Source organism: Chelonia mydas, chromosome 6 (assembly GCF_015237465.2).
Source record: "Chelonia mydas isolate rCheMyd1 chromosome 6, rCheMyd1.pri.v2, whole genome shotgun sequence".
Taxonomy (NCBI): Eukaryota; Metazoa; Chordata; order Testudines; family Cheloniidae; genus Chelonia; species Chelonia mydas.
Window position 1 is genome coordinate 147,869 of NC_051246.2, and position 21,995 is coordinate 169,863.

Sequence of the window (21,995 nt, forward strand, 5' to 3'; positions counted from 1 at the left end):
GGCCCAACTTGATGATCACTTTAGATAAGCTATTACCAGCAGGAGAGTGCGGTGGGAGGAGGTATTGTTTCATGGTCTCTGTGTATATAATGTCCTCTGCAGTTTCCACAGTATGCATCCGATGAAGTGAGCTGTAGCTCACGAAAGCTCATGCTCAAATAAATTGGTTAGTCTCTAAGGTGCCACAAGTACTCCTTTTCATATAACATAATAAGGAGAAAAAAACCCACTTTGTCACAACTGCTCTTTGGTGATGAGCTCCTCCTTCTACTCACTGCCAGCAACCACATCCTCTTGGCAACTGCCCCCCCCCCCCCCCGCCCCAGCAATCGCCCCCAGCAACCATGTTCCTCTGACAACCACTGCCTTAGGGACCCTGGCAACCACCTTCCCCCCCCACACACACACACTAGCATCTCTCCCCTCCTCTGTAGGGTTGGGCCTGAAAATCACAGGATCAGGCCTAGGAATCACAGGCTGTTCTTAAAAAGAAAAGGAGGACTTGTGGCACCTTAGAGACTAACCAATTTATTTGAGCATAAGCTTTCATGAGCTACAGCTCACTTCATCCGATGAAGTGAGCTGTAGCTCACGAAAGCTTATGCTCAAATAAATTGGTTAGTCTCTAAGGTGCCACAAGTCCTCCTTTTCTTTTTGCGAATACAGACTAACACGGCTGTTACTCTAAAGGCTGTTCTTACTCCCTGCACCACACACACACACGAATGAACAATGTGGATTCGCTGCCTCACTGAACCTTCAGCGGCATCATTTCCAGCCCCACCACCACCACCACCTACACACACACACCCGCCCTGTCTATGCCAGTGAGAGCTGGGATTCCTCAGCCAATCCCTGACTCTAGGAGCTGAGGATTTAGGGATAACTTGGGACATAGTGAGACCATCAGGCCTGATCCCCCGGGCAGAAAGCAGCCCCCTCCCTGTCCCGTCCTTCTCTCCCCCCCCCCCCCCCGTTCTCCTAGTGCACCTGCAAGGGTGTTTACACCACCCAGAGTCCCCCAGGGACATACCAGGAAATGTGGAGGCCGGGTAGAGAGAGACACTCGCAGACACAGGGCCTGCACTGGGGCAGACAGGGAGCATGGCGGGGATGCAGGGTGGGAAGGACATGGGTGGGGGTTCCGTGGGGTGAAGGGGACACACTGGGGAAGATGGGGTGGAGCTACCCACGAGAGGGGACACAGGATGTGGGGCAGCAAGACAGGGTGGGTGGTCACAAGTTGGGGGATGTGTGGGGGGGGAGATGGGGTCAGGGGATGTGGTCTGCCCCCATCTCCTTTCCCCTTCAGTCGATGCCTTGTCACAGGCAGGAAATCCCAGGGGTGTTCAGGCCTCGTCCCTCCAATCAGAGAACTCACCCCCAATCTATGGGGCTGCACCCCCTCTTGGCACCCCTCTGCTGTGGAGCCCCATGACCCTTCTCCACCAGCTGCAGGGCCCCTGGCTACCCCCTGGGACCCTCTGCTGAGAATGTCATGGTCCAGGGCCCCGCCCGCCACAACCACAAGGCCCTGCTGGAAATAGCAGCCCTAGCTCTGGGCCCGCCCGCCCCCGGGGCCCTCCCCTCACCAGGCGCCGCGGGGCCATTGCACTGGGCACAGGGGATGGCGCCCGAGCTGCACGGCCTCCTGCTGCTGACGCTGCTGGTCTGGGTGGTGGCGGCCAGGATCGGGGCCCCCCCGAGGCAGGGGGAGATGGCCAGACGGGTCAACACCACAGGTGGGAGGTTCTGGGGGAACCAGTGGCCCAGGGAGACCCTGGGGGGAGGCCAGGGTGCATGTGGGGAAGGTGGGGCCCTGCGGACTGGCAGGAGGCTAAAGGGGGAGCAGGGGAGTGTCTGGGCCAGGGCTGGGCCCGGGTGATGTCTCAGGGCTGGGGGAGCCAGGGGGCGTGTGGGAGAGGCCGGCGAGCTGTGACAGGTGGAGGATGGGCCAGGCAGTGGCTGGACCGGGCTGGGACCGGAGGGCCGTGGTGCGGAGGCTGCTCTGCAGGATCAGGCCACGGGGGGGCTGGGGAAAGGCGGGGGGCTGTGACTGAGGGGGGAGGCTGGGAGGTCATGGCTGGGGAGGAGGCTGGTTCCCCATTTATGTGTCTCTTCTTCCACCCCGCCCCCCAGAGTTGAAGGCTGCAGTCCTGCCCTGTGGAGGGTCCGGGGCTGTGTATGGGGACCCCCCCACTCAGTTGTCTCTCTCCTGGCTGTGGAGGGGCCCGTGGGGCCAGGAGCTGCTGAGCCTGAACGCAAGCCTGGGGGAGCTGCCCCCCCGCACCAGGATGGGCATCGGGGTCTGGGGGTCACTGGTGCTGCCCAATGTCTCCACCTCAGACGCAGGCGTCTACAGCTGCGAGTGGGACGGGGACAGCGGGGGAAACGTGCTGCTCAATGTGCCAGGGAGCCGTGAGTCCGGGAGGATCAAGGGGCTGATGTGGGGGGCAGGGCCGTGGGGCAAGGTCTGGATGGAGGAGATGACTGGGGGGAAGGTGGTGGTTGGAGGGCGGGATGGGGAGTTGGGGGCAGGCAGCAGTGGAGGGCAGGCACTGAAGGGGTGGGGCTGGCCTGGCCCAGGGGGCTAAGCAATGGCAGGCAGTGGGGTGGGAGGCAGAGTGCAGATGTGGGAGGCTGGTCCAGGAGGCTGATAGTGTTTTGGGGAATGTTAGGGGGCTGATCCAGTGAGGGGAGGGGGGCAGATCCAGGGGGGCAATGTCAAGGACTCAAAGTTCTCAGCTCTTTACGGCCCTGGGAGGAACCCCCCTTTGGTGTGACAGCCCCCCGTGAAGGTCGCACTCTCTCTCGGGGATAGGCCCTCTGCCCCCGCTGCCTCCTGGAACTGCATCTCTGAGCTTTCAGCACACCTGTCTCTGCCCTGGGCCCCTCGGGAAGTCCACTCGCTCAGGACCCCCGGGGCCCCACCCCCAGAGGGAGCGATGCCCCCTGATCTCTAGCCTGCAGTGACTCAGCCAGCGTAACACAGGAGGTTTATTGAGCGTCCAAACCCAGCACAGGAAACTCTCCGGCCCCTCAGGCCTGGCCTCCCTCAGCACTGTACATCTAGGTCTCTGCCCCATCCAGGTGGGCTCTGACTGCTCTCCCTCTCCAGTACAGCTGCCCCTCCTTCCAGCTGAGCCCCCAAGATCATCTCCCCCCTTGGACCCTCCTCAACCTTTGTCTTCGGTCCCAGGTGTCATGGAGTGTGGGGGAGTCCGGGGCCTGCACCCCTCTTCCTGGGATTCACCGTAACTCTCAGCCAGCCAGTAAAACAGAAGGTTTATTGGACAATAGCAACACAGTCTAAAACAGAGCTTGTGGGTACAACCAGGACCCCTCAGTCAAGTCCTTCTGGGGGGCAGGGAGCTCAGACCCCAGCCCTGGGGTTCCCTGCGTTCCTCCACCCAGCCCCAAACTGAAACTCTCTCCAGCCCCTCCTCCTCTGGGCTTTGTCCCTTTCCCGTGCCCAGCAGGGCACCGGATTCCTTTGTTCTCCCACCCTTTAGCTCTCACCTTGCAGGGGGGAAGGGCCCAGGCCATCAGCGGCCAGGAAAGAGGGTGTCGGCCATTCTCTGTGTCCAGACCCCTGCACATCCCTGCCCTCTAGGGCTCTACAACGATCATACGCCCTTATCCCACCCCCTAGATACTTAAGAACTGCACAGTGGAAACTGAGGCACTCCCACAATATTCAGAGGAAACATTAAGAACAGCCCCACTTCATCACACCAGGTAAACAGGTCGCTGGGTCCCTCTCTCTTCCGTCCTTTGTTCCCTTCTGGCTGGAACCGGTTGGTCAGGTCACTGGGGTCCTCTCTCCGCGGCCCATTGTCCTCCCATGGCCAGAACCAGCTGCCTTCCAAGGTGGGCTGAGCATCTTGGTCACCAGTCCGCTAGGGTCCCACATCTCCAGGCCTCCCCCATCTCCAGGCTATTGTCCGGGGTCCTGGCAGCAAGGTGAGGTCACACTTGGTCCCCTGCAACAACAAACCCCATCCCACCGCCTGGTGCCATAGGAGCCAGCACACTGTCGTACCAGCCCCTCTGCTTCCCTTGGGCCCTGGCTAGATTCTCCCTGGCCAAATCCATGAGCTTCGTGAGCCTTCTGCAGAATTTTCCTTTCGTCTTCCCCTCCCAGTTGTCCCTCATCAAGCCCCGGGAACCCCTCACTATCTTTCCAGACACCAACTCGAAAGGGTGGACCCCTGTGCATTTCTTGGGCTGTAAAAGTTGTGCAGCAGCCTTCGCCCATTGTGCTGGCCCCCCTGATCTCTAGAGAGAGGTACCTCGCAGCCAGGTACAACCACCGGTGATACTGCTGGTGGACAACCAGCTGCCTCCTGATCCCCCAAAGTTTTGTTTTCCCTCTGGAAGCCTTTCCCGGTACCAGGTCCCTTCTCTCACATGAATCTTTCCCTGCGATCCTCCCCCAGGATCTTGCAACACCGTTGCTCTCAGCTTCTTCTGGGCAGGACCCTTCTGCTGCTAGGTCTGGAATTCAGCTGGTGGGGTTGGGGCCCAGCCCCCGTTACTGTGTCTGTTTCCCCACCACGGGACAAAGCCTTGGTCTCAGCCCTGTTAAGCCCTGTCCCTGGTAACTCACACCCCCTGTTGGAGGTGTTACGTCCCCTGATAGGTAGTTTGCTGGTGTCAGGCCAGGCAGGTGCTGTCCAGCCAGGTCTCCGACCCATCCCCCCATCAGCACCGCCTCTGGAAGTGGATTGGGCACCCCAACCTCTTTGGGGCCCCCCATTTGAGATGTATCCTTGTTACAGGCACCTTAACCTGGAGGGTCCAACGACCCCCCTCAGGGTTAGGTTTGCACTGGGCACTACCTCATCCGGGCCCACCACATCGGCTGTGCCTGCAACACCTCAGCGCCTGGGCCCCACTGCCCCCAGACCTCCCTCCCATCTACTTTGATGGGGATGAGGTGGCGACTGCCCCACTGGGCTCTGCCCTGTGCTTCACTGCGGACTGAGCCCTCTCCTGGCTCCTGTCCGGAGGAGCGAGATCCGGGCTCTCTCGCTTTACTTTTCTGGGGTTACGGACACCAGGTCCAGATCCTGTCTCAGAGAGACACAGTCACTTCCCAAGTGTACATCAAAGCTGATGTGCTGAAGGACCCCAGCTACCAGTCTCCCCGACCCCCTCCAAGCCTTCCTGTGTCTGCACGGGATCTGAGCTATCGGCAGGTGAATGGCTTCAGTTGGGGAGCCTTCCCCCCAAATTACACAGCCCCTTGGCTGCCAGTGGGGTTGCCCCACACCGACAAGAGTCTCTTGGTCCCAGAATCTCTCCATCCCATGAATGCTCCCCATTGACCCCCACCTTCCGCTCCCACTGGGGAGCCAAGATGTCTTCTTGTGCACCCCTGGGCTCAGGCATCTGCTGGGCTCGGAGTAGAAGCCCGTCTGCCTCCTCCCCTCCCCTGGCCAGCTCTGTCCCAGAAGCTGGCTGGTTGGGATAGACACAGCTGACTCTCTGAGCCTGCATTACAGGCTGTCCTCCCTTCACCATGTTAGCCCTTCGCGGGGTCTCTTGGGCCAAGACGATCTTTATCTTTGGGTATTGCACCACCTAGTGTCTTTTTGCACCACAGTAATTACAGCTCAGGTCTCTTGGGACCCATGGAGGGAGTCTGCCTTCTTCAGCATTAGTGGGCAGCCCTGCATTGGGGTGGACAAGCTTGGGGTGGAGTCCCACCTCTGAGAGGTCTCTGTGCGACTCCCCTTCTGAGTCACCAATGTGGGTTCCTTCCCCCCTCTGCTGCCCATACACTTATCTGCTAGAGTACCTGCACTTCTCAGGTCTTTGGGCTTTGAGGACAGATGTCCTACAGCTGCTCCAATCCCACCCGATTATACCCATCCTCTGCAGGGGTGGCCCTGCACCCTTTTCCCCCTTGCAGAGATATTCCCCCAGCAAGGTGGTGACCTCCTTGTATGAGACACCTGGAGTTTCTCGTACACCCCAGAATCTTTTCCTATCTGCCTCAGTGGTCCACTCAAACTTAAGCAGCAAAGCCTGTTTGAACCGTTCATAGTCCCCAGTCCCTACACCAGCCATTTGACTGAACGCTTCTATCGCCTTGAGACCAAGCAAGGGGGTGTAGTGGGGTCAGCACCCACCTCTTGCGAGCGCCCCCTCTGGTTGGGCATGCCTGCGTTCTTTAGTTCTGGTGACCCCTTTCAGTGGTTCTCAGATGGTTTTTTCAGCGACTCAGCTCTTCGGCCAAGTCACACACTGTCTGCATGTGAACCAGAACAGACCCCTGCCGGCGTATAGGTCCCAGTGGACTGTATCTAGTGCCCCTCTGGTGGTGTCTCTGTAGCCCTCCCTGGGCTTTGGATTTTAAGTAGTCCAGCCCTGGTATGGGGCCATATCCCCAGGGCTTCTTCCCTGGAGATACTATCTTCCTACAGCCCTCCCCAGGCTCAGTTCTTACTCAGTTCCCGCAGCCAGCCAGGAGCTTCTTCATTGCTCCCCTGGTCCCTGCTAGCAAACTGTTTTCAGCTCAGTCCTAGCCGCCAGCCAGGAGCCTCTCACTCCCCCCGGTCCCTGCCAGCAGACTGTCTTTGGTCCTGCTGCTCGTCCAGCCCGGCACACAGTCCTTCTTCTCCAGCGCCACCCAGCAACTAATGACTGCACTGTTCTGCAGCTCCTTTTATAGGGCCCTCCTGGCCCCGGATTGGCCATTCCAGCAGCCCCTCTGATTAATTGCGTCCTCACCGCGCTAAGCCTCTTGGAGGACCTCTCCACTGCGCCTTTCATGGGATGGGTGAGGCAGAATCCTGAGGCCTCCAGCAGGGAGCTGTTGGGCCTTGTCCACCCCATCACAGGGGGTTAGACAGCCGTGCCCACCCGCCTGGTCAGCCGGATTCAAATCACAAACCTCCTCACCGGCAGTGAGGGAGGAACTGATATCACCCACCGCACCATTAAACCAGGTCACACTTTGGAATCTAGGCTTCCTGCAGAATTGGCACCTCGGGGTCCTTCCCCACTTACCCCCTGGCAGGTCCTCTTGGCCCGCCTCTCCTCCAGCTCATGTTTTCACTGCTCCGAGCGGTCAGCTATAGCCTCTGCTCCTCCGGCTCCACCTCCTGCCCTCTCAGCTCCAGTTTCCATCTCTTCACATCCACTGGGGGGAACCCAGGTTGGGAAGCCCCCCTCCTGGCTGGGGAACTGGGTCTGGCCCCCTTGCTGCTACTCCGACTGCCCTCTGCTACTCCCAGGCTCTCCGGGCATCCCGAAAGCCCGCTGGAACTGGAACTTGCTCCTCGAACCGCTCACTCTCTCCCAGCCAGGCAATCAGCTGCTGCTGGGTGAGCCTCCCCACGCTCAGCCCTCTCTCCCTGCACAGCCGTGCCAGGTCCCTCGTACGGAGCTGGTTCTAGACCCTTTCCTTGCTGGTTCCTTCAATTCCCTCGTTTTATCGCTGGCAGCCACTCACTGCAAAGCACCTGCGCTCGCAGCCAATTGTCTGTAGTGTGCATCCGCCAACCATCCTCTGCTACCACGTTGTCACGGACTCACAAGTCGTGCCTACTCTTGGCCCCGTGCGGTCCCTGGGGGGAACCCCCTTCAGTGAGACAGCCCTTCTCGGGGGTCCACTCTCTCTCGGGGGTTAAGCCCCTCCGCCTCCTGGAACCGCACCTCTCTGAGCCTTAGCACGCCTGTCTCTGCCATGGGCCCCTCAGGGAGTCCCCTCGCTCTGGACCCCCAGGACCCACATGCCGAGAGGGAGCGATGCCCCCTGATCTGCAGCCTCCGGTGACTCTCAGCCAGCGTAACACAGGAGGGTTTATTGAGCATCTGAACCCAGCACAGGCAGGTCTCAGGGCCCTCGGGCCTGGCCAGTCTCAGCACCTTACGTCTAGGTCTGTCCTGCATCTAGGTGGGCTCTGGTTGTTCTCTCTCTCCTGAGTCCAGCAGCCCCCTCCTTCCAGCCGAGCGTCCTATATCCACTCCCCTCTCAGCCCCTCCTCTGTCCTATGTGTTCGGTCCCAGGTAAACAGCTCACTGGGGCCCTCTCTCCTCCGTCCTCTGTTCCCCTCTGGCTGGAACTGGTTGTTCAGGTCACCAGGGTCCTCCCTCCTCAGCCCATTGTCCTCCCACTGGCCAGAACTGGCTGACTGCCAAGCTGGGGTGGGCCTCCTGGTCACCAGGTCATTGGTTGCTAGGGTCCCCCATCTCTAGGCTGCTGTCTGGGGTCCCAACTGCTAGGCAAGATCACACCTGGTCCTCTGTAACAACAAACCCTCTCCCACCACCTCGTTAAACATGCAGCACACAGGGAAACTGAGGCACACACTGTTCATGCAAAACACTAAGAAACCCCCCCACTTCATCACAGGCAGGCAGTGGGGGTCCTGGGAGCTGATCCGCTGGGAAGGTGGTGGGGGGAGAGGGGCTGATCCGGGGTTGAGGCGGTGTGGGGAGGTTGACTGACCCATGGGAAAGGCAGCAGGGGGCTGATTTTGGGGACAGCGGGAGGCCTGGGGGCTCATCCAGGGGGGCAGGTGGTGCGGGGAGGAGGGCTGATCTGGTGGACAGGTGTTTGGAGGTGATCAAGGGGGAAGGCAGTGCGGGGCTGATTTGGGGGGCAGGCAGTGGGTGTAGGAGGGCTGATTTGTGGGGCAGACAGCATGGGGCCTGGGAGCTGATCCAAGGGCGCAGGCGGTGGGGGGAGGGCGGCTGATCTGGGGGACAGGCAGTGGGGGCTGATTTGGGGGGCAGGTGGCAGGGGCCCTGGGAGCTGATCCAGAGGGCAGAGACTGGGGTGGACAGGGGGCTGGGCTGTGGTCTGAGCCTGCTTTCACCCCTGCCAGGGGAGCTCTACATCTCTGGGACCCAGGGGGGGCAGGTCGTGCTCCCCTGCGCCGCGGGAAATGCCAGCGAGACCCCCGCTGTGGACTGGTTCAGGGATACAGACAACAGGACCCAACAGTTTCGCCACGCTGGCCCACGGCACTGGCCCAAAGGCAACACCCTGCGCATCAAGGGGCTGGAATCAGGGGACGCCGGGCGGTACTGGTGCCGGGCCAGGAACCAGAGCTGGACCGTGCACCTGCACCTGGGAGGTGAGGGACCCTGCTGTGCCCCCTGCTAGAGTTACCAACTTTCTGATAGCAGAAAACTGAACACCCTTGCCCTGCCCCCTTCCCCTTCTCATAGAATCGTAGAATCATAGAATATCAGGGTTGGAAGGGACCTCAGGAGGTCATCTAGTCCAACCCCCTGCTCGAAGCAGGACCAATTCCCAATCAAATCATCCCAGCCAAGGCTTTGTCAAGCCTGACCTTAAAAACTTCCAAGGAAGGAGATTCTACCACCTCCCTAGGTAACGCATTCCAGTGTTTCACCACCCTCTTAGTGAAAAAGTTTTTCCTAATATCCAACCTAAACCTCCCCCACTGCAACTTGAGACCATTACTCCTTGTCCTGTCCTCTTCTACCACTGAGAATAGTCTAGAACCATCCTCTCTGGAACCACCTCTCAGGTAGTTGAAAGCAGCTATCAAATCCCCCCTCATTCTTCTCTTCCGCAGACTAAACAATCCCACTTCCCTCAGCCTCTCCTCATAAGTCATGTGTTCCAGACCCCTAATCATTTTAGTTGCCCTTCGCTGGACTCTCTCCAATTTATCCACATCCTTCTTGTAGTGTGGGGCCCAAAACTGGACACAGTACTCCAGATGAGGCCTCACCAATGTCGAATAGAGGGGAACGATCACATCCCTCGATCTGCTCGCTATGCCCCTTCTTATACATCCCAAAATGCCATTGGCCTTCTTGGCAACAAGGGCACACTGCTGACTCATATCCAGCTTCTCGTCCACTGTAACCCCTAGGTCCTTTTCCGCAGAACTGCTGCCGAGCCATTCGGTCCCTAGTCTGTAGCGGTGCATTGGGTTCTTCCGTCCTAAGTGCAGGACCCTGCACTTATCCTTATTGAACCTCATCAGGTTTCTTTTGGCCCAATCCTCCAATTTGTCTAGGTCCCTCTGTATCCTATCCCTGCCCTCCAGCGTATCTACCACTCCTCCCAGTTTAGTATCATCCGCAAATTTGCTGAGGGTGCAATCCACACCATCCTCCAGATCATTTGTGAAGATATTGAACAAAACCGGCCCCAGGACCGACCCTTGGGGCACTCCACTTGACACCGGCTGCCAACTAGACATGGAGCCATTGATCACTACCCGTTGAGCCCGACAATCTAGCCAACTTTCTACCCACCTTATAGTGCATTCATCCAGCTCATACTTCTTTAACTTGCTGACAAGAATACTGTGGGAGACCGTGTCAAAAGCTTTGCTAAAGTCAAGAAACAATACATCCACTGCTTTCCCTTCATCCACAGAATCAGTAATCTCATCATAGAAGGCTATTAGATTAGTCAGGCATGACCTACCCTTGGTGAATCCATGCTGACTGTTCCTGATCACTTTCCTCTCGTGTAAGTGCTTCAGGATTGATTCCTTGAGGACCTGCTCCATGATTTTTCCGGGGACTGAGGTGAGGCTGACTGGCCTGTAGTTCCCAGGATCCTCCTTCTTCCCTTTTTTAAAGATTGACACTACATTAGCCTTTTTCCAGTCATCCGGGACTTCCCCCGTTCGCCACGAGTTTTCAAAGATAATGGCCAATGGCTCTGCAATCACATCTGCCAATTCCTTTAGCACTCTCGGATGCAACTCGTCCGGCCCCATAGACTTGTGCACGTCCAGCTTTTCTAAATAGTCCCTAACCACCTCTTTCTCCACAGAGGGCTGGCCATCTACTCCCCATGTTGCGATGCCCAGCGCAGCAGTCTGGGAGCTGTCCTTGTTAGTGAAGACAGAGGCAAAAAAAAGCATTGAGCACATTCTGTGAGACCCCCGCACTCACTCCTTCTCCCCTCCCTCGGCTGCTCGCTCTCCCCCATCCTCGCTCACTAGCTCATTTTCACTGGGCTCGGGCAGGGGGTTGGGGTGCGGGAGGGGGTGAGAGCTCCAGCTGGGGCTGGGGATGAGGGGTTTGGGCTGCAGGAGGGGGCTTCGGTCTGGGGCTGAGGGGTTCAGAGTGCGGGAGGGGGTGTGGGGTGTGGGCTCTGGGAGGGAGTTTGGGTGTGGGAGGGGGCTCAGGACTGGGGCAGGGGGTTGGAGCACGGGACGGGGGTCAGGGTGCAGGCTCAGGGTGGTGCTGACATCAGCATGTTCCTCTGGCTCCTAGGCGTAGGGGACAGGGGGTCTGCGTGCTGCCCGCGCCCACAGGCACCGCCCCCACAGCTCCCATTGGCCGCAGTTCCTGGCCAATGGGAGCTGCAGAGCCGGCGCTCGGGATGGAGGCAGTGCGCGGAGCCCCCGTGGCCACCCCTGCACCTAGGAGCCGAGGGACATGTTACCGCTTCCCGGGAGCTGCGTGAAGCCGGGCACGGGGCCTGCCAGCCCCACACCAACCGGACTGTTAATGGCCAGATCAGTGGTGCTGACCGGAGCTGCCGGGGTCCCTTTTCGTCCAGTCGAAAACTGGATGCCTGGCAATCCTAGTTCCTGCTGATACCCCGGCACCCCGATTGCCTCCTGCCCTCTGCTCCTGCCTTCCTGCCCTACAACCCCCCAGACCCTTCCCGTCCCACCCCTGACTGTCCCTGTCCCCTGCAGGGGAGCTGTCATTCTCGGTGCTGGCCGGGGACACGGCCCGGCTCCCCTGCAATGGCTCCATGCCAGACGCCTGGGTCCAAGGCTCCTTGGCCTGGAAGCGGCTGGGCCCGGGGGTCTCGTGGAAGCAGCTGGTGGAGCTGGCGGCTCGGCGCTACGGAGCCTACATGTTTCAGCTCTCCCTGGGCACTGGAGCAGCCCTGGTGCTGCCGGCAGTGACGCTCGACCAGGCCGGGACCTACCGCTGTGTCCGGGGCAACCACAGCCACGCCGTGGAGCTGGAGGTCACGGCCCACACAGGTGGGGGGCAGAGTGATGGGGGGGTCACGGGCCACACGGGTAGGGGGCAGAGTGACCAAGGGGAGTAGGGTGGGTTATGGGGCAGGAGGGTGATGATGTCTCTGCCCAAGGGGTGGGGGAATTAGTGGGGGTGGGTACAGGGGGGCAGTAGTGGGGGGACATGGGGGGCACATGCGGGGGGCGTGAGGCCAGGCCCGTGACAATGTCTCTGTCCAGGAGGGTGGCAGCCCTGGATCGTGGGGGCTGCGGGACTTGGATACGTTGCTGTTGGCCTGGCCTCCCTGTTTGGATACTACCAGATCCGCCGAGGTGAGTTGGGATCCGGGACGCCCCCAGTCCCTGCCCCACATCTCAGGCCCTCCTTGTAGCCCTGCCCCCCAGCCCGCCAATCGGCCCCGCCTTTGCTTTGTGCTGTGGGCTGGGTGGGTGCGACTGGGCTCAGTCCTCAGGGCTCCGGGTAGGGGTCCGCACTGTGGGGGGCATGTCCCCCCCAAAACGGCACCTTCAGTCCTGGGGTGATGACCCTGGCCACAGGAAGCAGAGGTCAGGGGGGTGGGGGGAGAGCGGAACAGGTGCTGAGTGGGGTGGGAAGTGCTGGGTGGGGGAAGGGGTGCTGGGTGCTGGAGGGGGGCTGCCTGGGTGCGGGAGGGTGCTGCGTGGGGTGTGGAGGTTTTGGCAAGTGGCTGGTCGGGGGGAGGGGTGCTGAGTGAGGTGGCTGGGTGGGGGAGGGGCACTGGGTGCTGGGAGCATTTGGGGGGGTCTGGGGGCCAGGGGGGCTGGCTCCCCTTACCCCATTACAGTCCTATGCTGTCCGGTTCCAGCTCTGCAGACCAGAAGGAGGAAGAAATGCCTGATGGATCCGGCCAGGAGGTGACCTGGGCCAGGGGAGAACCTGCTACGCCAGGGTGGGAAGGGAGGGTCTGTGCCCCGGGCAGGATGAGGGTGTCTCTGGGATCCGGAACGGGGGTCTGTGTGGGCTCTGGGAAGGGGGCTGCTGGAAGCAGGAGGGTCCCTGGGTGTGGGGGATGCTCTGGGGTGTCTGGCAGACGGGCGCAGGATGTCTCTGACCCACGCGGTGCCTGTGGGGTGTCTCTGGGAGGGGCAGGGGGAACGGGGTTTCTGCCTGGCGGTGGCGGGGGTGTGTGTGTGGAGTTTGTGATTCTGATTTCCCGGTCATGATTCCTCCATTTCCAGGTTTTTCAAGGTGACTGGGAACGGGGCTCACACCCCTTATGGGAATGTCCTGCCCCTTGCAGACACTGCTGGTGAGTGCCCCCTGCCCCCCAACACCTTCTACCCAGAACCCCCAGCCCCTGCCCCCCAACAGCCACTGCCCCCCAACACCTTCTACCCAGCACCCCCAGCCCCTGCCCCCCACAGGAACGTCCTGCCCCCTGTAGGCACCGCCAGAGTGTCCCCACCGCCCACCCCCCAACTCCCCTACTGCTTCCCTTCTCCCCAGCACCCCCTGCCCTACTCCCCCTGTGAGAATGTCCTGCTCCCTGCAGATACCCCCTGTGAGTGGCCCCTGCCTCTGCTGGGTCCCCCAACATCCCCACTACTCCTTTTGCCCCCCAACACACACCCTGCCTCCCACAAGAACAGTCAGCCCCTACAAACACAGCTGGTGAATGCCCCCCACACCCCATTTCCCCTCTGATCCCCCACCCTCTACAGGAACACCCTGCCCCGCAGGTGAGTGCCCCCCCACCCATATTTTCAAAGCGATCAAGCCCCAAAGCGGCTATTGGATCAGCCTGACCCCCTGCGTATGACAGCCCATTGTAAACCCGCCCCCCCCTCCCCGTATGTACCAGTTGCACTGAAGTGGTTTAGTCCCAAGGCGGCTGAGCTGTTGTGGCCCCAGGCAGGGAATGTGGGAGCCTGGGGTGCCCCCAATGCCTGCAGCACCCCACGGGTCCCCCACTGTCCCAGCCAATCTGACCTGGGGAAAGAATCCTTCCCAACTCTGCAAAGGACCACGAGCTTGGCTCTGCACATGGGAGCCAGCCCCACCAGCCAAGTGTGTCGGGAGGGTTCTCTGACCCACCTCAGAGCCTGCCCACCCGGTGTCCCCTCCCGAGTGGGGCCGGTCCCTGGTGCTTCAGAGGAAGGGGAAAATAATACTGAGAATCCAGCCAACCAAAGGGGAACTAGTTCCTTCCTGACCCTGCAGGTGACAGGCCACAGCCCTGAAGCATGCGACTGGATCATAGGCATTGTCTTAATGCAGAGCCCCCCTCGCTTTGTGTACTCTCCCTCCAGTCACCCAGGGGGCTGCGTCCCCACAGCCGGCCTAGGGAGGGGCGTACTGGTGCCTCTTTCCAGCTCCAGAGCTTGTGGGGCTTGACCCCCAGGGTTGGCCAGTTGCCACATCTGGCTGCATTGACCCCCTTGTCCCCGTTCCCACCCAGGCCAGCTGGTGTGACTCCCCCTACCTATGCCGCCCTTCCCTCACTGTGCATCTTCTGGGGCCCTGCTCTGACCCTGCCCCCTGTTCCCAGGTGTGGGGCAGACGGTTGCAGTGCCCTATGAGATCGTGGCACTGGGTGCAAGAGGGCAGGGGAGGCCACTGCCTGCAGAGGGGCCCATCAGTGCTGCCGTGTCAGAGGGTGAGTGACCCCCCCCCCCGAGGTGACCCCAACCCAGCCCCCCTCCATGGCTTTCCAAGCACTGCAGGAGTAGGGTGCAGAAAGGGGGCCGGGGCACAGACTGGGAGGATGGGAGTGATGGGGGGCACATATTGGGGTGGGATGTGTGACGGGATCCCCGGGGTGCAGCCTGGGACCGTGGGACCGCTGTGCCCCCGGAACCCTCTCCAGCCTGGGTCTCTCACAATGCCCTGCTAGTGACCAGCAGCAAACCCCTCCAGGCTGTGATCACTCAGCACACCTGCATGTGGAGTCCCAACGCCCGGCTGGACTGCGTGAATGCTCCCCAGAGCCACTCATGACTCACGCAGAGAAAGGCACCAGCCAAATCTCCCCAGCTCTCAGCACTGTACCTCAGGAATATGCCGCCTTGGACTGCTCAAGATGAGCAATGCAGATTTATTAACTGGTTCCCCACTTCAGAAATGGAAAGCGGATCTACACCAGCCTTTGCAAAACCTGAGCAATTTGCCACACGCTTCATACAAACTCCCTGGTGAAGATAAACAGTAAAACAAACGTGTTGACTATAAAAGACAGATTTTAGGTGATGTTATGTGAAGGGCAAAAAGCCAGAGTTAGTTACCAAAGGAAATAACATATCAGCACGCAGTCTAAACTCTCAACCCGATTAGACGGGGCAACATCTAGACTAAGCAGTTTTTCTCACCCCACTGGGTATTGCGGTTCCTAGTACACAGATTTCACCCTTGAAATCTGGGCCAGTCCCCTCAGTTGGAGTCTTCAGAGTGTCCTTGTTGGTTGCAGCATAGGTGGGAGAAGGAGGAAGGCCCAGCATGGGGCCCCTGTGTCTGTTTTATACCCTCAGTCCATGTGCTTGGGAAACACAAGTCCAGGCATGTCTGGGGGCATTGCTGAGTCTCCAGGCCGCGTTGAGCAATCCCCCTGGTGTGGCCTCATGCAGGCGAGTCACTGCATCCTAGCTCCCTGGCTGGACAATGGCTGTTGGTGGTTGTTTGACACCCCACCAGGGCGCTGGTTACCTTCCTTGCTGTTGCCTCTGGGGGAGCTCATATCTGGCTGATTCCCCAATTTACAGCATGTTTCAGTGACAACCATACCACACAACCTCATAACTGCATTAATGATAAACATCTATGGGTAGAGAAATGACTTTCAGCAGATCATAACCTTTCCCCTGACACCTCACCAGGCCTGCCTTCTATGTAGGATCACGATTATATACAGATGAGGAGTATGGGGGTTACAGGATGCTCCCCCAAGGTACAGAGTGTCACAGGGTGTGAGAGGGATACAGCCAGATGAGGGGTGGGGTGAGGGGTACAGAGGGGGCAGGGGCACACAGTGGGAGAAAGCAGGGGGGTGATGGGAGCCCAGCCACAGGCAGGAAGATGGGGGAGGGGGATCCTTGCCTCCCCAGGGGGCCCTATGGAGCAAGAGATGGCAGCTCAGCACAGGGAGGGGCCAGAGTAAAGGGGACTAGGGGCCGCAAGACCCACATTGACACCCCCTCTCCCCCCAGACGAGGAGGAGTACGAGCACCCGGACAGTGAGGAAGAACCAGCAGCCGAGGGTGAGTGGGGGGCAGAGAAGGCGGGGAGCTGGAGTTAGAGAGGGGGTTGGGGCATGACAGGGCAGCGATGGGGTGGGGAGGGGCTCTGGGAGGGGACAGGATGGGGGGCATGGGGAGGGGGTGATGGAAGGGGCTGGGCTGCCACGCAACTGGTTTGGGGTCACCTGCTCTGCTTTTCTCTCCTGGCTCCAGATGGTGATGGCTATGAAAACACCAACGGGGACATGAAACTGTGCATGGGGGACAAGGGGTCCAGCGGTAACAGCCCCCGCAAAACCACCCCCGGCTCCCTCACCCTCACCCTGCACCACCTACTACCCTGGGATGAGACGGGACTGACTCCCCGGAGCCAGTCAGTCCCTGCCCGGGGGCCAGATGGGAGCCGGCGCCCCTAAAGGGGAATGACCCCGTGTCCCATGCCCTGTGCTGGGGCGGGATGGGAGCTGGTGCCCCCTAGAGGGGAATGACCCTGTGTCCCATGCCCCGCGCCCCTGCGATGGGGCTGGATGGGAGCCAGCACCCCCTAGAGGGGAAAGGCCCCATATCCCATGCCTTGCCCCCTCCCCGCCCTGGGGCTGGATGGGAGCCAGTGCCCCCTAGAGAGGAAAGGCCCCATATCCCATGCCCCACCCCCCCGCCCTGGGGCTGGATGGGAGCCAGCGCCCCCTAGAAGAGAAAGGCTCTGGGTCCCATTCCCCACTTCCTCAGTCTTTCTGGCCCTAGTCTGCACTGGGGGCTGCGGTCTCCAAAGGGGGCGAAGCTCAGGGCTTGTTTAGGGACATCTGCTCCCCTGACGCCCTCACGTCCTTCCCCCAGACGGTGCCTGCTACGAGAACAGTCTGGAGGAGAACAGAGCAGGAGGCAACTGGGCTTCAGGTAACGGGGGCACTTGGATGGGGGGTAGGGCTGAGAGCCGGGTCCTGGCTGGGGAATGGGGGGGCCAGAGCTGAGAGCGGAGTGCTGGGTGGGGAATTGGGGGGCGGGGCTGAGAGCAGGGTCCTGGCTGGGGAATGGAGGGAGGGGGGGCAGAGCTGAGAGCGGAGTGCTGGGTGGGGATGTGGGGGGCTGAGAGTGGGGTCCTGGCTGGGGAATGGGGGGCAGGGCTGAGAGCGGGGTCATGGGTGGGGAAAGGGGTGGGGGCAGGGAGGTGGGGCTGTGGTGTGGCAGGGAGCAGGGCTGAGTGTGGAGTTTCTGGGGGTCTCCCCCGGGCTGACAGAGCACCCTGCCCTGCACCCCCAGCCCCACAGCTTTCCCTCCCGTATCTCTCATTTATTGCTCCCCCCTCCCCGTCCCCAGATGCTTCCCACTACATGAATGCTCGCCAGGGCCCTGGGGCCGAAGACGAGGTCTCTGAAGGTAACAGTGTGGGGTGCTGGCGGGGGGCTGCCTGGAGGACACACCCCCACTCCCAGGCATCCCCCAGGGCGGGAAGGGCCCCTCACCCTGGGGCTTGGGAGTGGGCGGGGATCTGCACGCCCAGGGCAATGGTTTCCCAGGGTCCAGAGTATCACCCTGGTAACAACGCCCCTGGCAACCTGTTCATCACCCCGGTAACGGCTCCCCTGGTGACACCAGCCGATGGCCCCAGGTAACAGGATCCCTGGTAACTCCAGGCCGTCCAGAGGCTTGCCCCCGGTAGGGTGTCCCAGCCCCACAAGCCCATCAGAGGGCAGCAGGCACGGGCTGCTGCTGACAGGGACCTGCCCCCTGTGTTGGCAGGCAGCGAGTGTTACGAGAACACGGAGGAGGACAGCGCCCCGCTGAGCCCTGGAGCTGCGCGGCTCGTAACAGGTGATGGGCTCAGGGAGTGTGGGATCCTGGGGTGGGGGGGCTCAGGGTCAGTCCTCCCCTGCCAGGGTCTGCGTGTGTGTGGGATCCTGGGGTGCCTATAGGGGGCACTGTGTGTATGTGAATCCCATGGAGCCTGCAGGGGGCGCTGTGTGTGTGGGGGGCAGATCCTGGGGTGCCTATAGGGGGTGCTGTGTGGGGGTGTGTGAATCCCAGGGCGCCTGTAGGGGGCACTGTCTGTGTTTGGCGGGGGATCCTGGGGTGCCCGTAGGGGGCGCTGTGTATGTGTATGAATCCCAGGGTGCCTGTAGGGGGCACTGTGTGTGTGTGGGGGGGTGAATTCCGGGGGTGCCTATATGGGGTGCTGTGTGTGTGTCTTTGTGTGTGAATCCCAGAATGCCTATAGGGGGCGCTGTGTGGGGGGGTATATTCTGGGGTGCCTGTAGGGGGCACTGTGTTTGTGTGTGGGGACCCCGAGGTGCCTGTAAGGGGCGCTGTGTGTGTGTGTGGACCCCAGGGTGCCTGTACGGGGCACTGTGTATGTGTGGGGACCCCAGGGTGCCTCTAGGGAGTGCTGTGGGGGGGGGGGAATCTGGGGTGCCTGTAGGGGACACTGTGTGTGGGGGGGAATCCAGAGTACCTGTAGGGGGCTCTGTGTGGGGGAGGGAACCCAAGGTGCCTGTAGGGGGTGCTGTGGGGGGGGGATCCTGGGGTGCCTGTAGGGGGCGCTGGGGGTGTGTGGGGACCCCAGGGTGCCTGTAGGGGGCACTGGATGGCCTCATCCAGTGGCTGGTCTCTCCCCCCCAGACCTGCGGATGTTGTTGCTGCTGGGTGCGTGTGAGGAGCCGGAGCGGGATCGGCAGGATGGACACAGCGAGGACTCTGCTGGTGAGAGGGGCTGGGAGCTCCCCAGGGAGGGCGAGAGGGCCCCCCGACCTTTCCCTGATGCCCCCTTGTTCCCCACAGGCTCCCAGGCCTATGAGGAGATGGCCGGGGCTCTGTATGCAGCCCCTGCCCGGCATCTCCGCCTACGGGACCGCAGCCAGGAGGAAGGTGAGCTCCAGGAATGGGGCTGGGACCCCAATATCCCACTCTGGGTCCCCGCATATCCCAGCACCATGAGCCCCCTCCATGGGATCACCTCCATATCTCAGCACCCCAAGCCCCCTTCCCTGGGGTCACCCCATATCCCAGTCCCCTGAGTCCCCCTCCCTGGGGTCACCCCATATCTTAGCATCCCAAGCCCCCTCCCTGGGGTCACCCCCATATCCTAGTGCCCTGAGCCCCCCTCCCAGGGGTCACCACTATAGCCAGCGCCCTGAGCCCCCTCCCTGGGGTCACCCTCATATCCAAGCCCCCTGAGTCCCTCTCCCTGGAGTCACTGCATATCCTAGTGCCCTGACCCCCATCCCAGGGGTCATCCTCCTGAGCCTCCCTCCCTGGGTCACTCCCATACCCCACCCTGACACCCCTGGGGTCATCCCATCTCTCAGGCCCCCTCCCTGGGGTGACCCCAATATCCCAGCATGCAGGGACCATCCCTGGCCTTGGGGCACCCACACCAGGCCCTCTCCCTGATACACCCAAGATGTTTCTTCCCCCACCACGCCAGCTGCCCCTCCCCAGGGTCAGAGGTGCAAGGGGAGGCTCCCCAGGAGAAGGGCTGGGAGGGGCTCAGCCCTCCACCTCCTCCACCGGAGATGAGGTGTGTATGGGGGGTGGAGTGGGGGCAACAGCCCCCCCAGGCCCTGGCTCTGACCCCGGCTCCCGTCCGCAGACGCTGATTCCTATGAGAACATGGAGGGGGGGCCGGGCTGCGTCCTGCCCCCCTGGGAGGGGAGCGTGGAGCTGCGTGGAGACGGTGAGTGATGGGTGGGTGGTGGTGAGACTGGGCACGGGGTGTCCCCGAGGCGGGGCCTGGGGGTAGAGGTCAGTGGCGGGGGCGCCCCTGGGCTCTCACCTGTTTTGCTGTCATTGCAGCTGCTGGGCTGAGGGCCCCAGGGCCCGTCGGAGCTGAACCCGCCAGGCGGGCGGTGCCCCGGAGCCTCGCTCGGGACTAGGACACGCCGCCCCTGGGCGAAGACAGGCAGCGAGAGAATCTGAGCCCGTGAGCACAGGGCTCTCGGGGAGGGCCCCGCGCCCCCACGGCTCCGCTCCCCATCCCGGCCCCACGTCCTGGGCCCCACTGCTGGGGACGGCCCCAAAGCTGCGGGGGGCCCGTGGGCTCCAGACACTGTTCCCATGGCTCTGCAATGGCCAGCTGCTAACACCGTGCCCCCAGGTGCCTCTGGCCTGCCCCCCCCCGGGCTCGGCTGCCCCACAAGGACAGCTCCATCCAGCTGGGCTGGACCGCAGTCCCTCGGCGTCTGACATGTGCATGTCCAGGCTGGGGACAGGGCCCCCCCAGTGCCTGTACCCCCCCCGATGACATGCTGGGGACAGCCCCCTCCCCCCCAGTGTCTGTACCCGCTCCTCTGATAACATGCTGGGGACAGGGCCTCTCAGTGTCTGTACCCCCCCATGACACGCTGGGACAGGGACCCTCAGTGTCTGTACCCCCCCAATGGCATACTGGGGACAGGGCCCCCCCAGTGCCTGTACCCCCCCGATGACATACTGGGGACAGGGCCCCCCCCAGTGCCTGTACCCCCCCCGATGACATGCTGGGGACAGGGCCCCCACAGTGACTGTACCCCCCCGATGGCATACTGGGGACAGGGCCCCACAGTGTCTGTACCCCCCCCCCGATGACATGCTGGGGACAGGGCCCCTCAGTGTCTGTACCCCCCCCCGATGACATACTGGAGACAGGGCCCCCACAGTGCCTGTACCCCCCCCGATGACATGCTGGGGACAGGGCCCCTCAGTGTCTGTACCCCCCCCCGATGGCATACTGGGGACAGGGCCCCCCCAGTGCCTGTACCCCCCCCCGATGACATGCTGGGGACAGCCCCCTCCCCCCCAGTGTCTGTACCCGCTCCTCTGATAACATGCTGGGGACAGGGCCTCTCAGTGTCTGTACCCCCCCCATGACATGCTGGGACAGGGACCCTCAGTGTCTGTACCTCCCCGATGACATACTGGGGACAGCCCCCTCCCCCCCCCAGTGTCTGTACCCGCTCCTCTGATAACATGCTGGGGACAGGGCCCCCACAGTGCCTGTACCTCCCCGATGACATACTGGGAACAGGGTCCCCACAGTGTCTGTACCCCCCCATGACACGCTGGGACAGGGACCCTCAGTGTCTGTACCCGCCCCCCTGACACGCTGGGACAGGGACCCTCAGTGTCTGTACCCGCCCCGCTGATGACATGCTGGGAACAGGGTCTACACCAGCACCAGTCCACACCCTCCCTAGCAGCAGTCTCTCCTCCACACATCTCCACTGCCCCTTGGCCTGAAGTGTCTGAAGAGCAGGGGCCACGGCAGGCAACCCCCGCCCACCCCAGTGTGCCTCCATCCACAATAAATCCTGTTATCCTTGGGCTGAGTTTGTGTCACTGGGGTCACAGTCAGAAGTGGAAAGGACATGGGGTTGGGGGTGGGGCTGGGAGCCAGGACTCCTGAGTTCCATCCCTGGCTGGGGGGGTGGGAGGGGTCTAGTGGTTAGAGTGGGCGGCTGGGAGCCAGGACTCCTGGGTTCTCTCCGCATCTCGGGGTGGGGTGTGGGACTTAGTGGGTAGACTGGGGTTGGTGGTGGGGGAGAGGCTGGGAGCCAGGACATCTGGGGCCTGAGAACAATGGAAAATCTTGTCCCTCCCGCCCCACTGAGAATAATGGAAGCTGAGTTCTTTGACCACTGGCCTTGTATGGCCCCCCCTCAAAGAGAGAGGGTCTCTGTGGGACACTGGCTCCAGGCGGGTGTGGGGGGGACCCTGCTGTGTGTGTGTGTGTGAGGGCTGGCATCATGCTGGCTTTGAGCCACCCCGGGCCTGGGGTGGCTCTGTGTCTCCGTTCTCCCCGTGGCCTCTGGGCGCAGGCTGTGAGCGTGCTGGGCGGCCCCGATCCCGGACTGGTTTCACTTCCAGCTCTCACTCGCTGACAGT

General features: G+C 61.6%; 1 protein-coding gene across 7 annotated transcripts; it reads left to right on the forward strand.

Moving 5' to 3' along the window:
* Positions 1-1,599: 1,599 nt before the first annotated feature.
* On the forward strand, positions 1,600-21,434 carry CD19 (CD19 molecule). Of its 7 annotated transcripts, XM_037898884.2 has the most exons (17): positions 1,601-1,742; positions 2,140-2,418; positions 8,841-9,092; positions 11,658-11,954; positions 12,171-12,263; positions 12,776-12,824; positions 13,149-13,219; positions 14,459-14,566; positions 16,110-16,160; positions 16,353-16,418; positions 16,977-17,036; positions 17,457-17,516; positions 17,880-17,951; positions 18,756-18,836; positions 18,915-19,001; positions 19,726-19,809; positions 19,929-21,434. In XM_037898884.2, exons 1-17 carry the CDS (start codon positions 1,628-1,630, stop codon positions 20,006-20,008), a joined length of 1,905 nt encoding a protein of 634 aa, XP_037754812.1. In that variant the 5' UTR covers positions 1,601-1,627; the 3' UTR covers positions 20,009-21,434. The 7 variants fall into 7 exon arrangements, with proteins under 7 accessions (XP_043404164.1, XP_043404167.1, XP_043404165.1 ...); XM_043548229.1 differs by having other exon boundaries at positions 1,600-1,742; positions 18,756-19,001; XM_043548232.1 differs by lacking the exon at positions 18,915-19,001 and having other exon boundaries at positions 1,600-1,742.
* Positions 21,435-21,995: the final 561 nt, after the last annotated feature.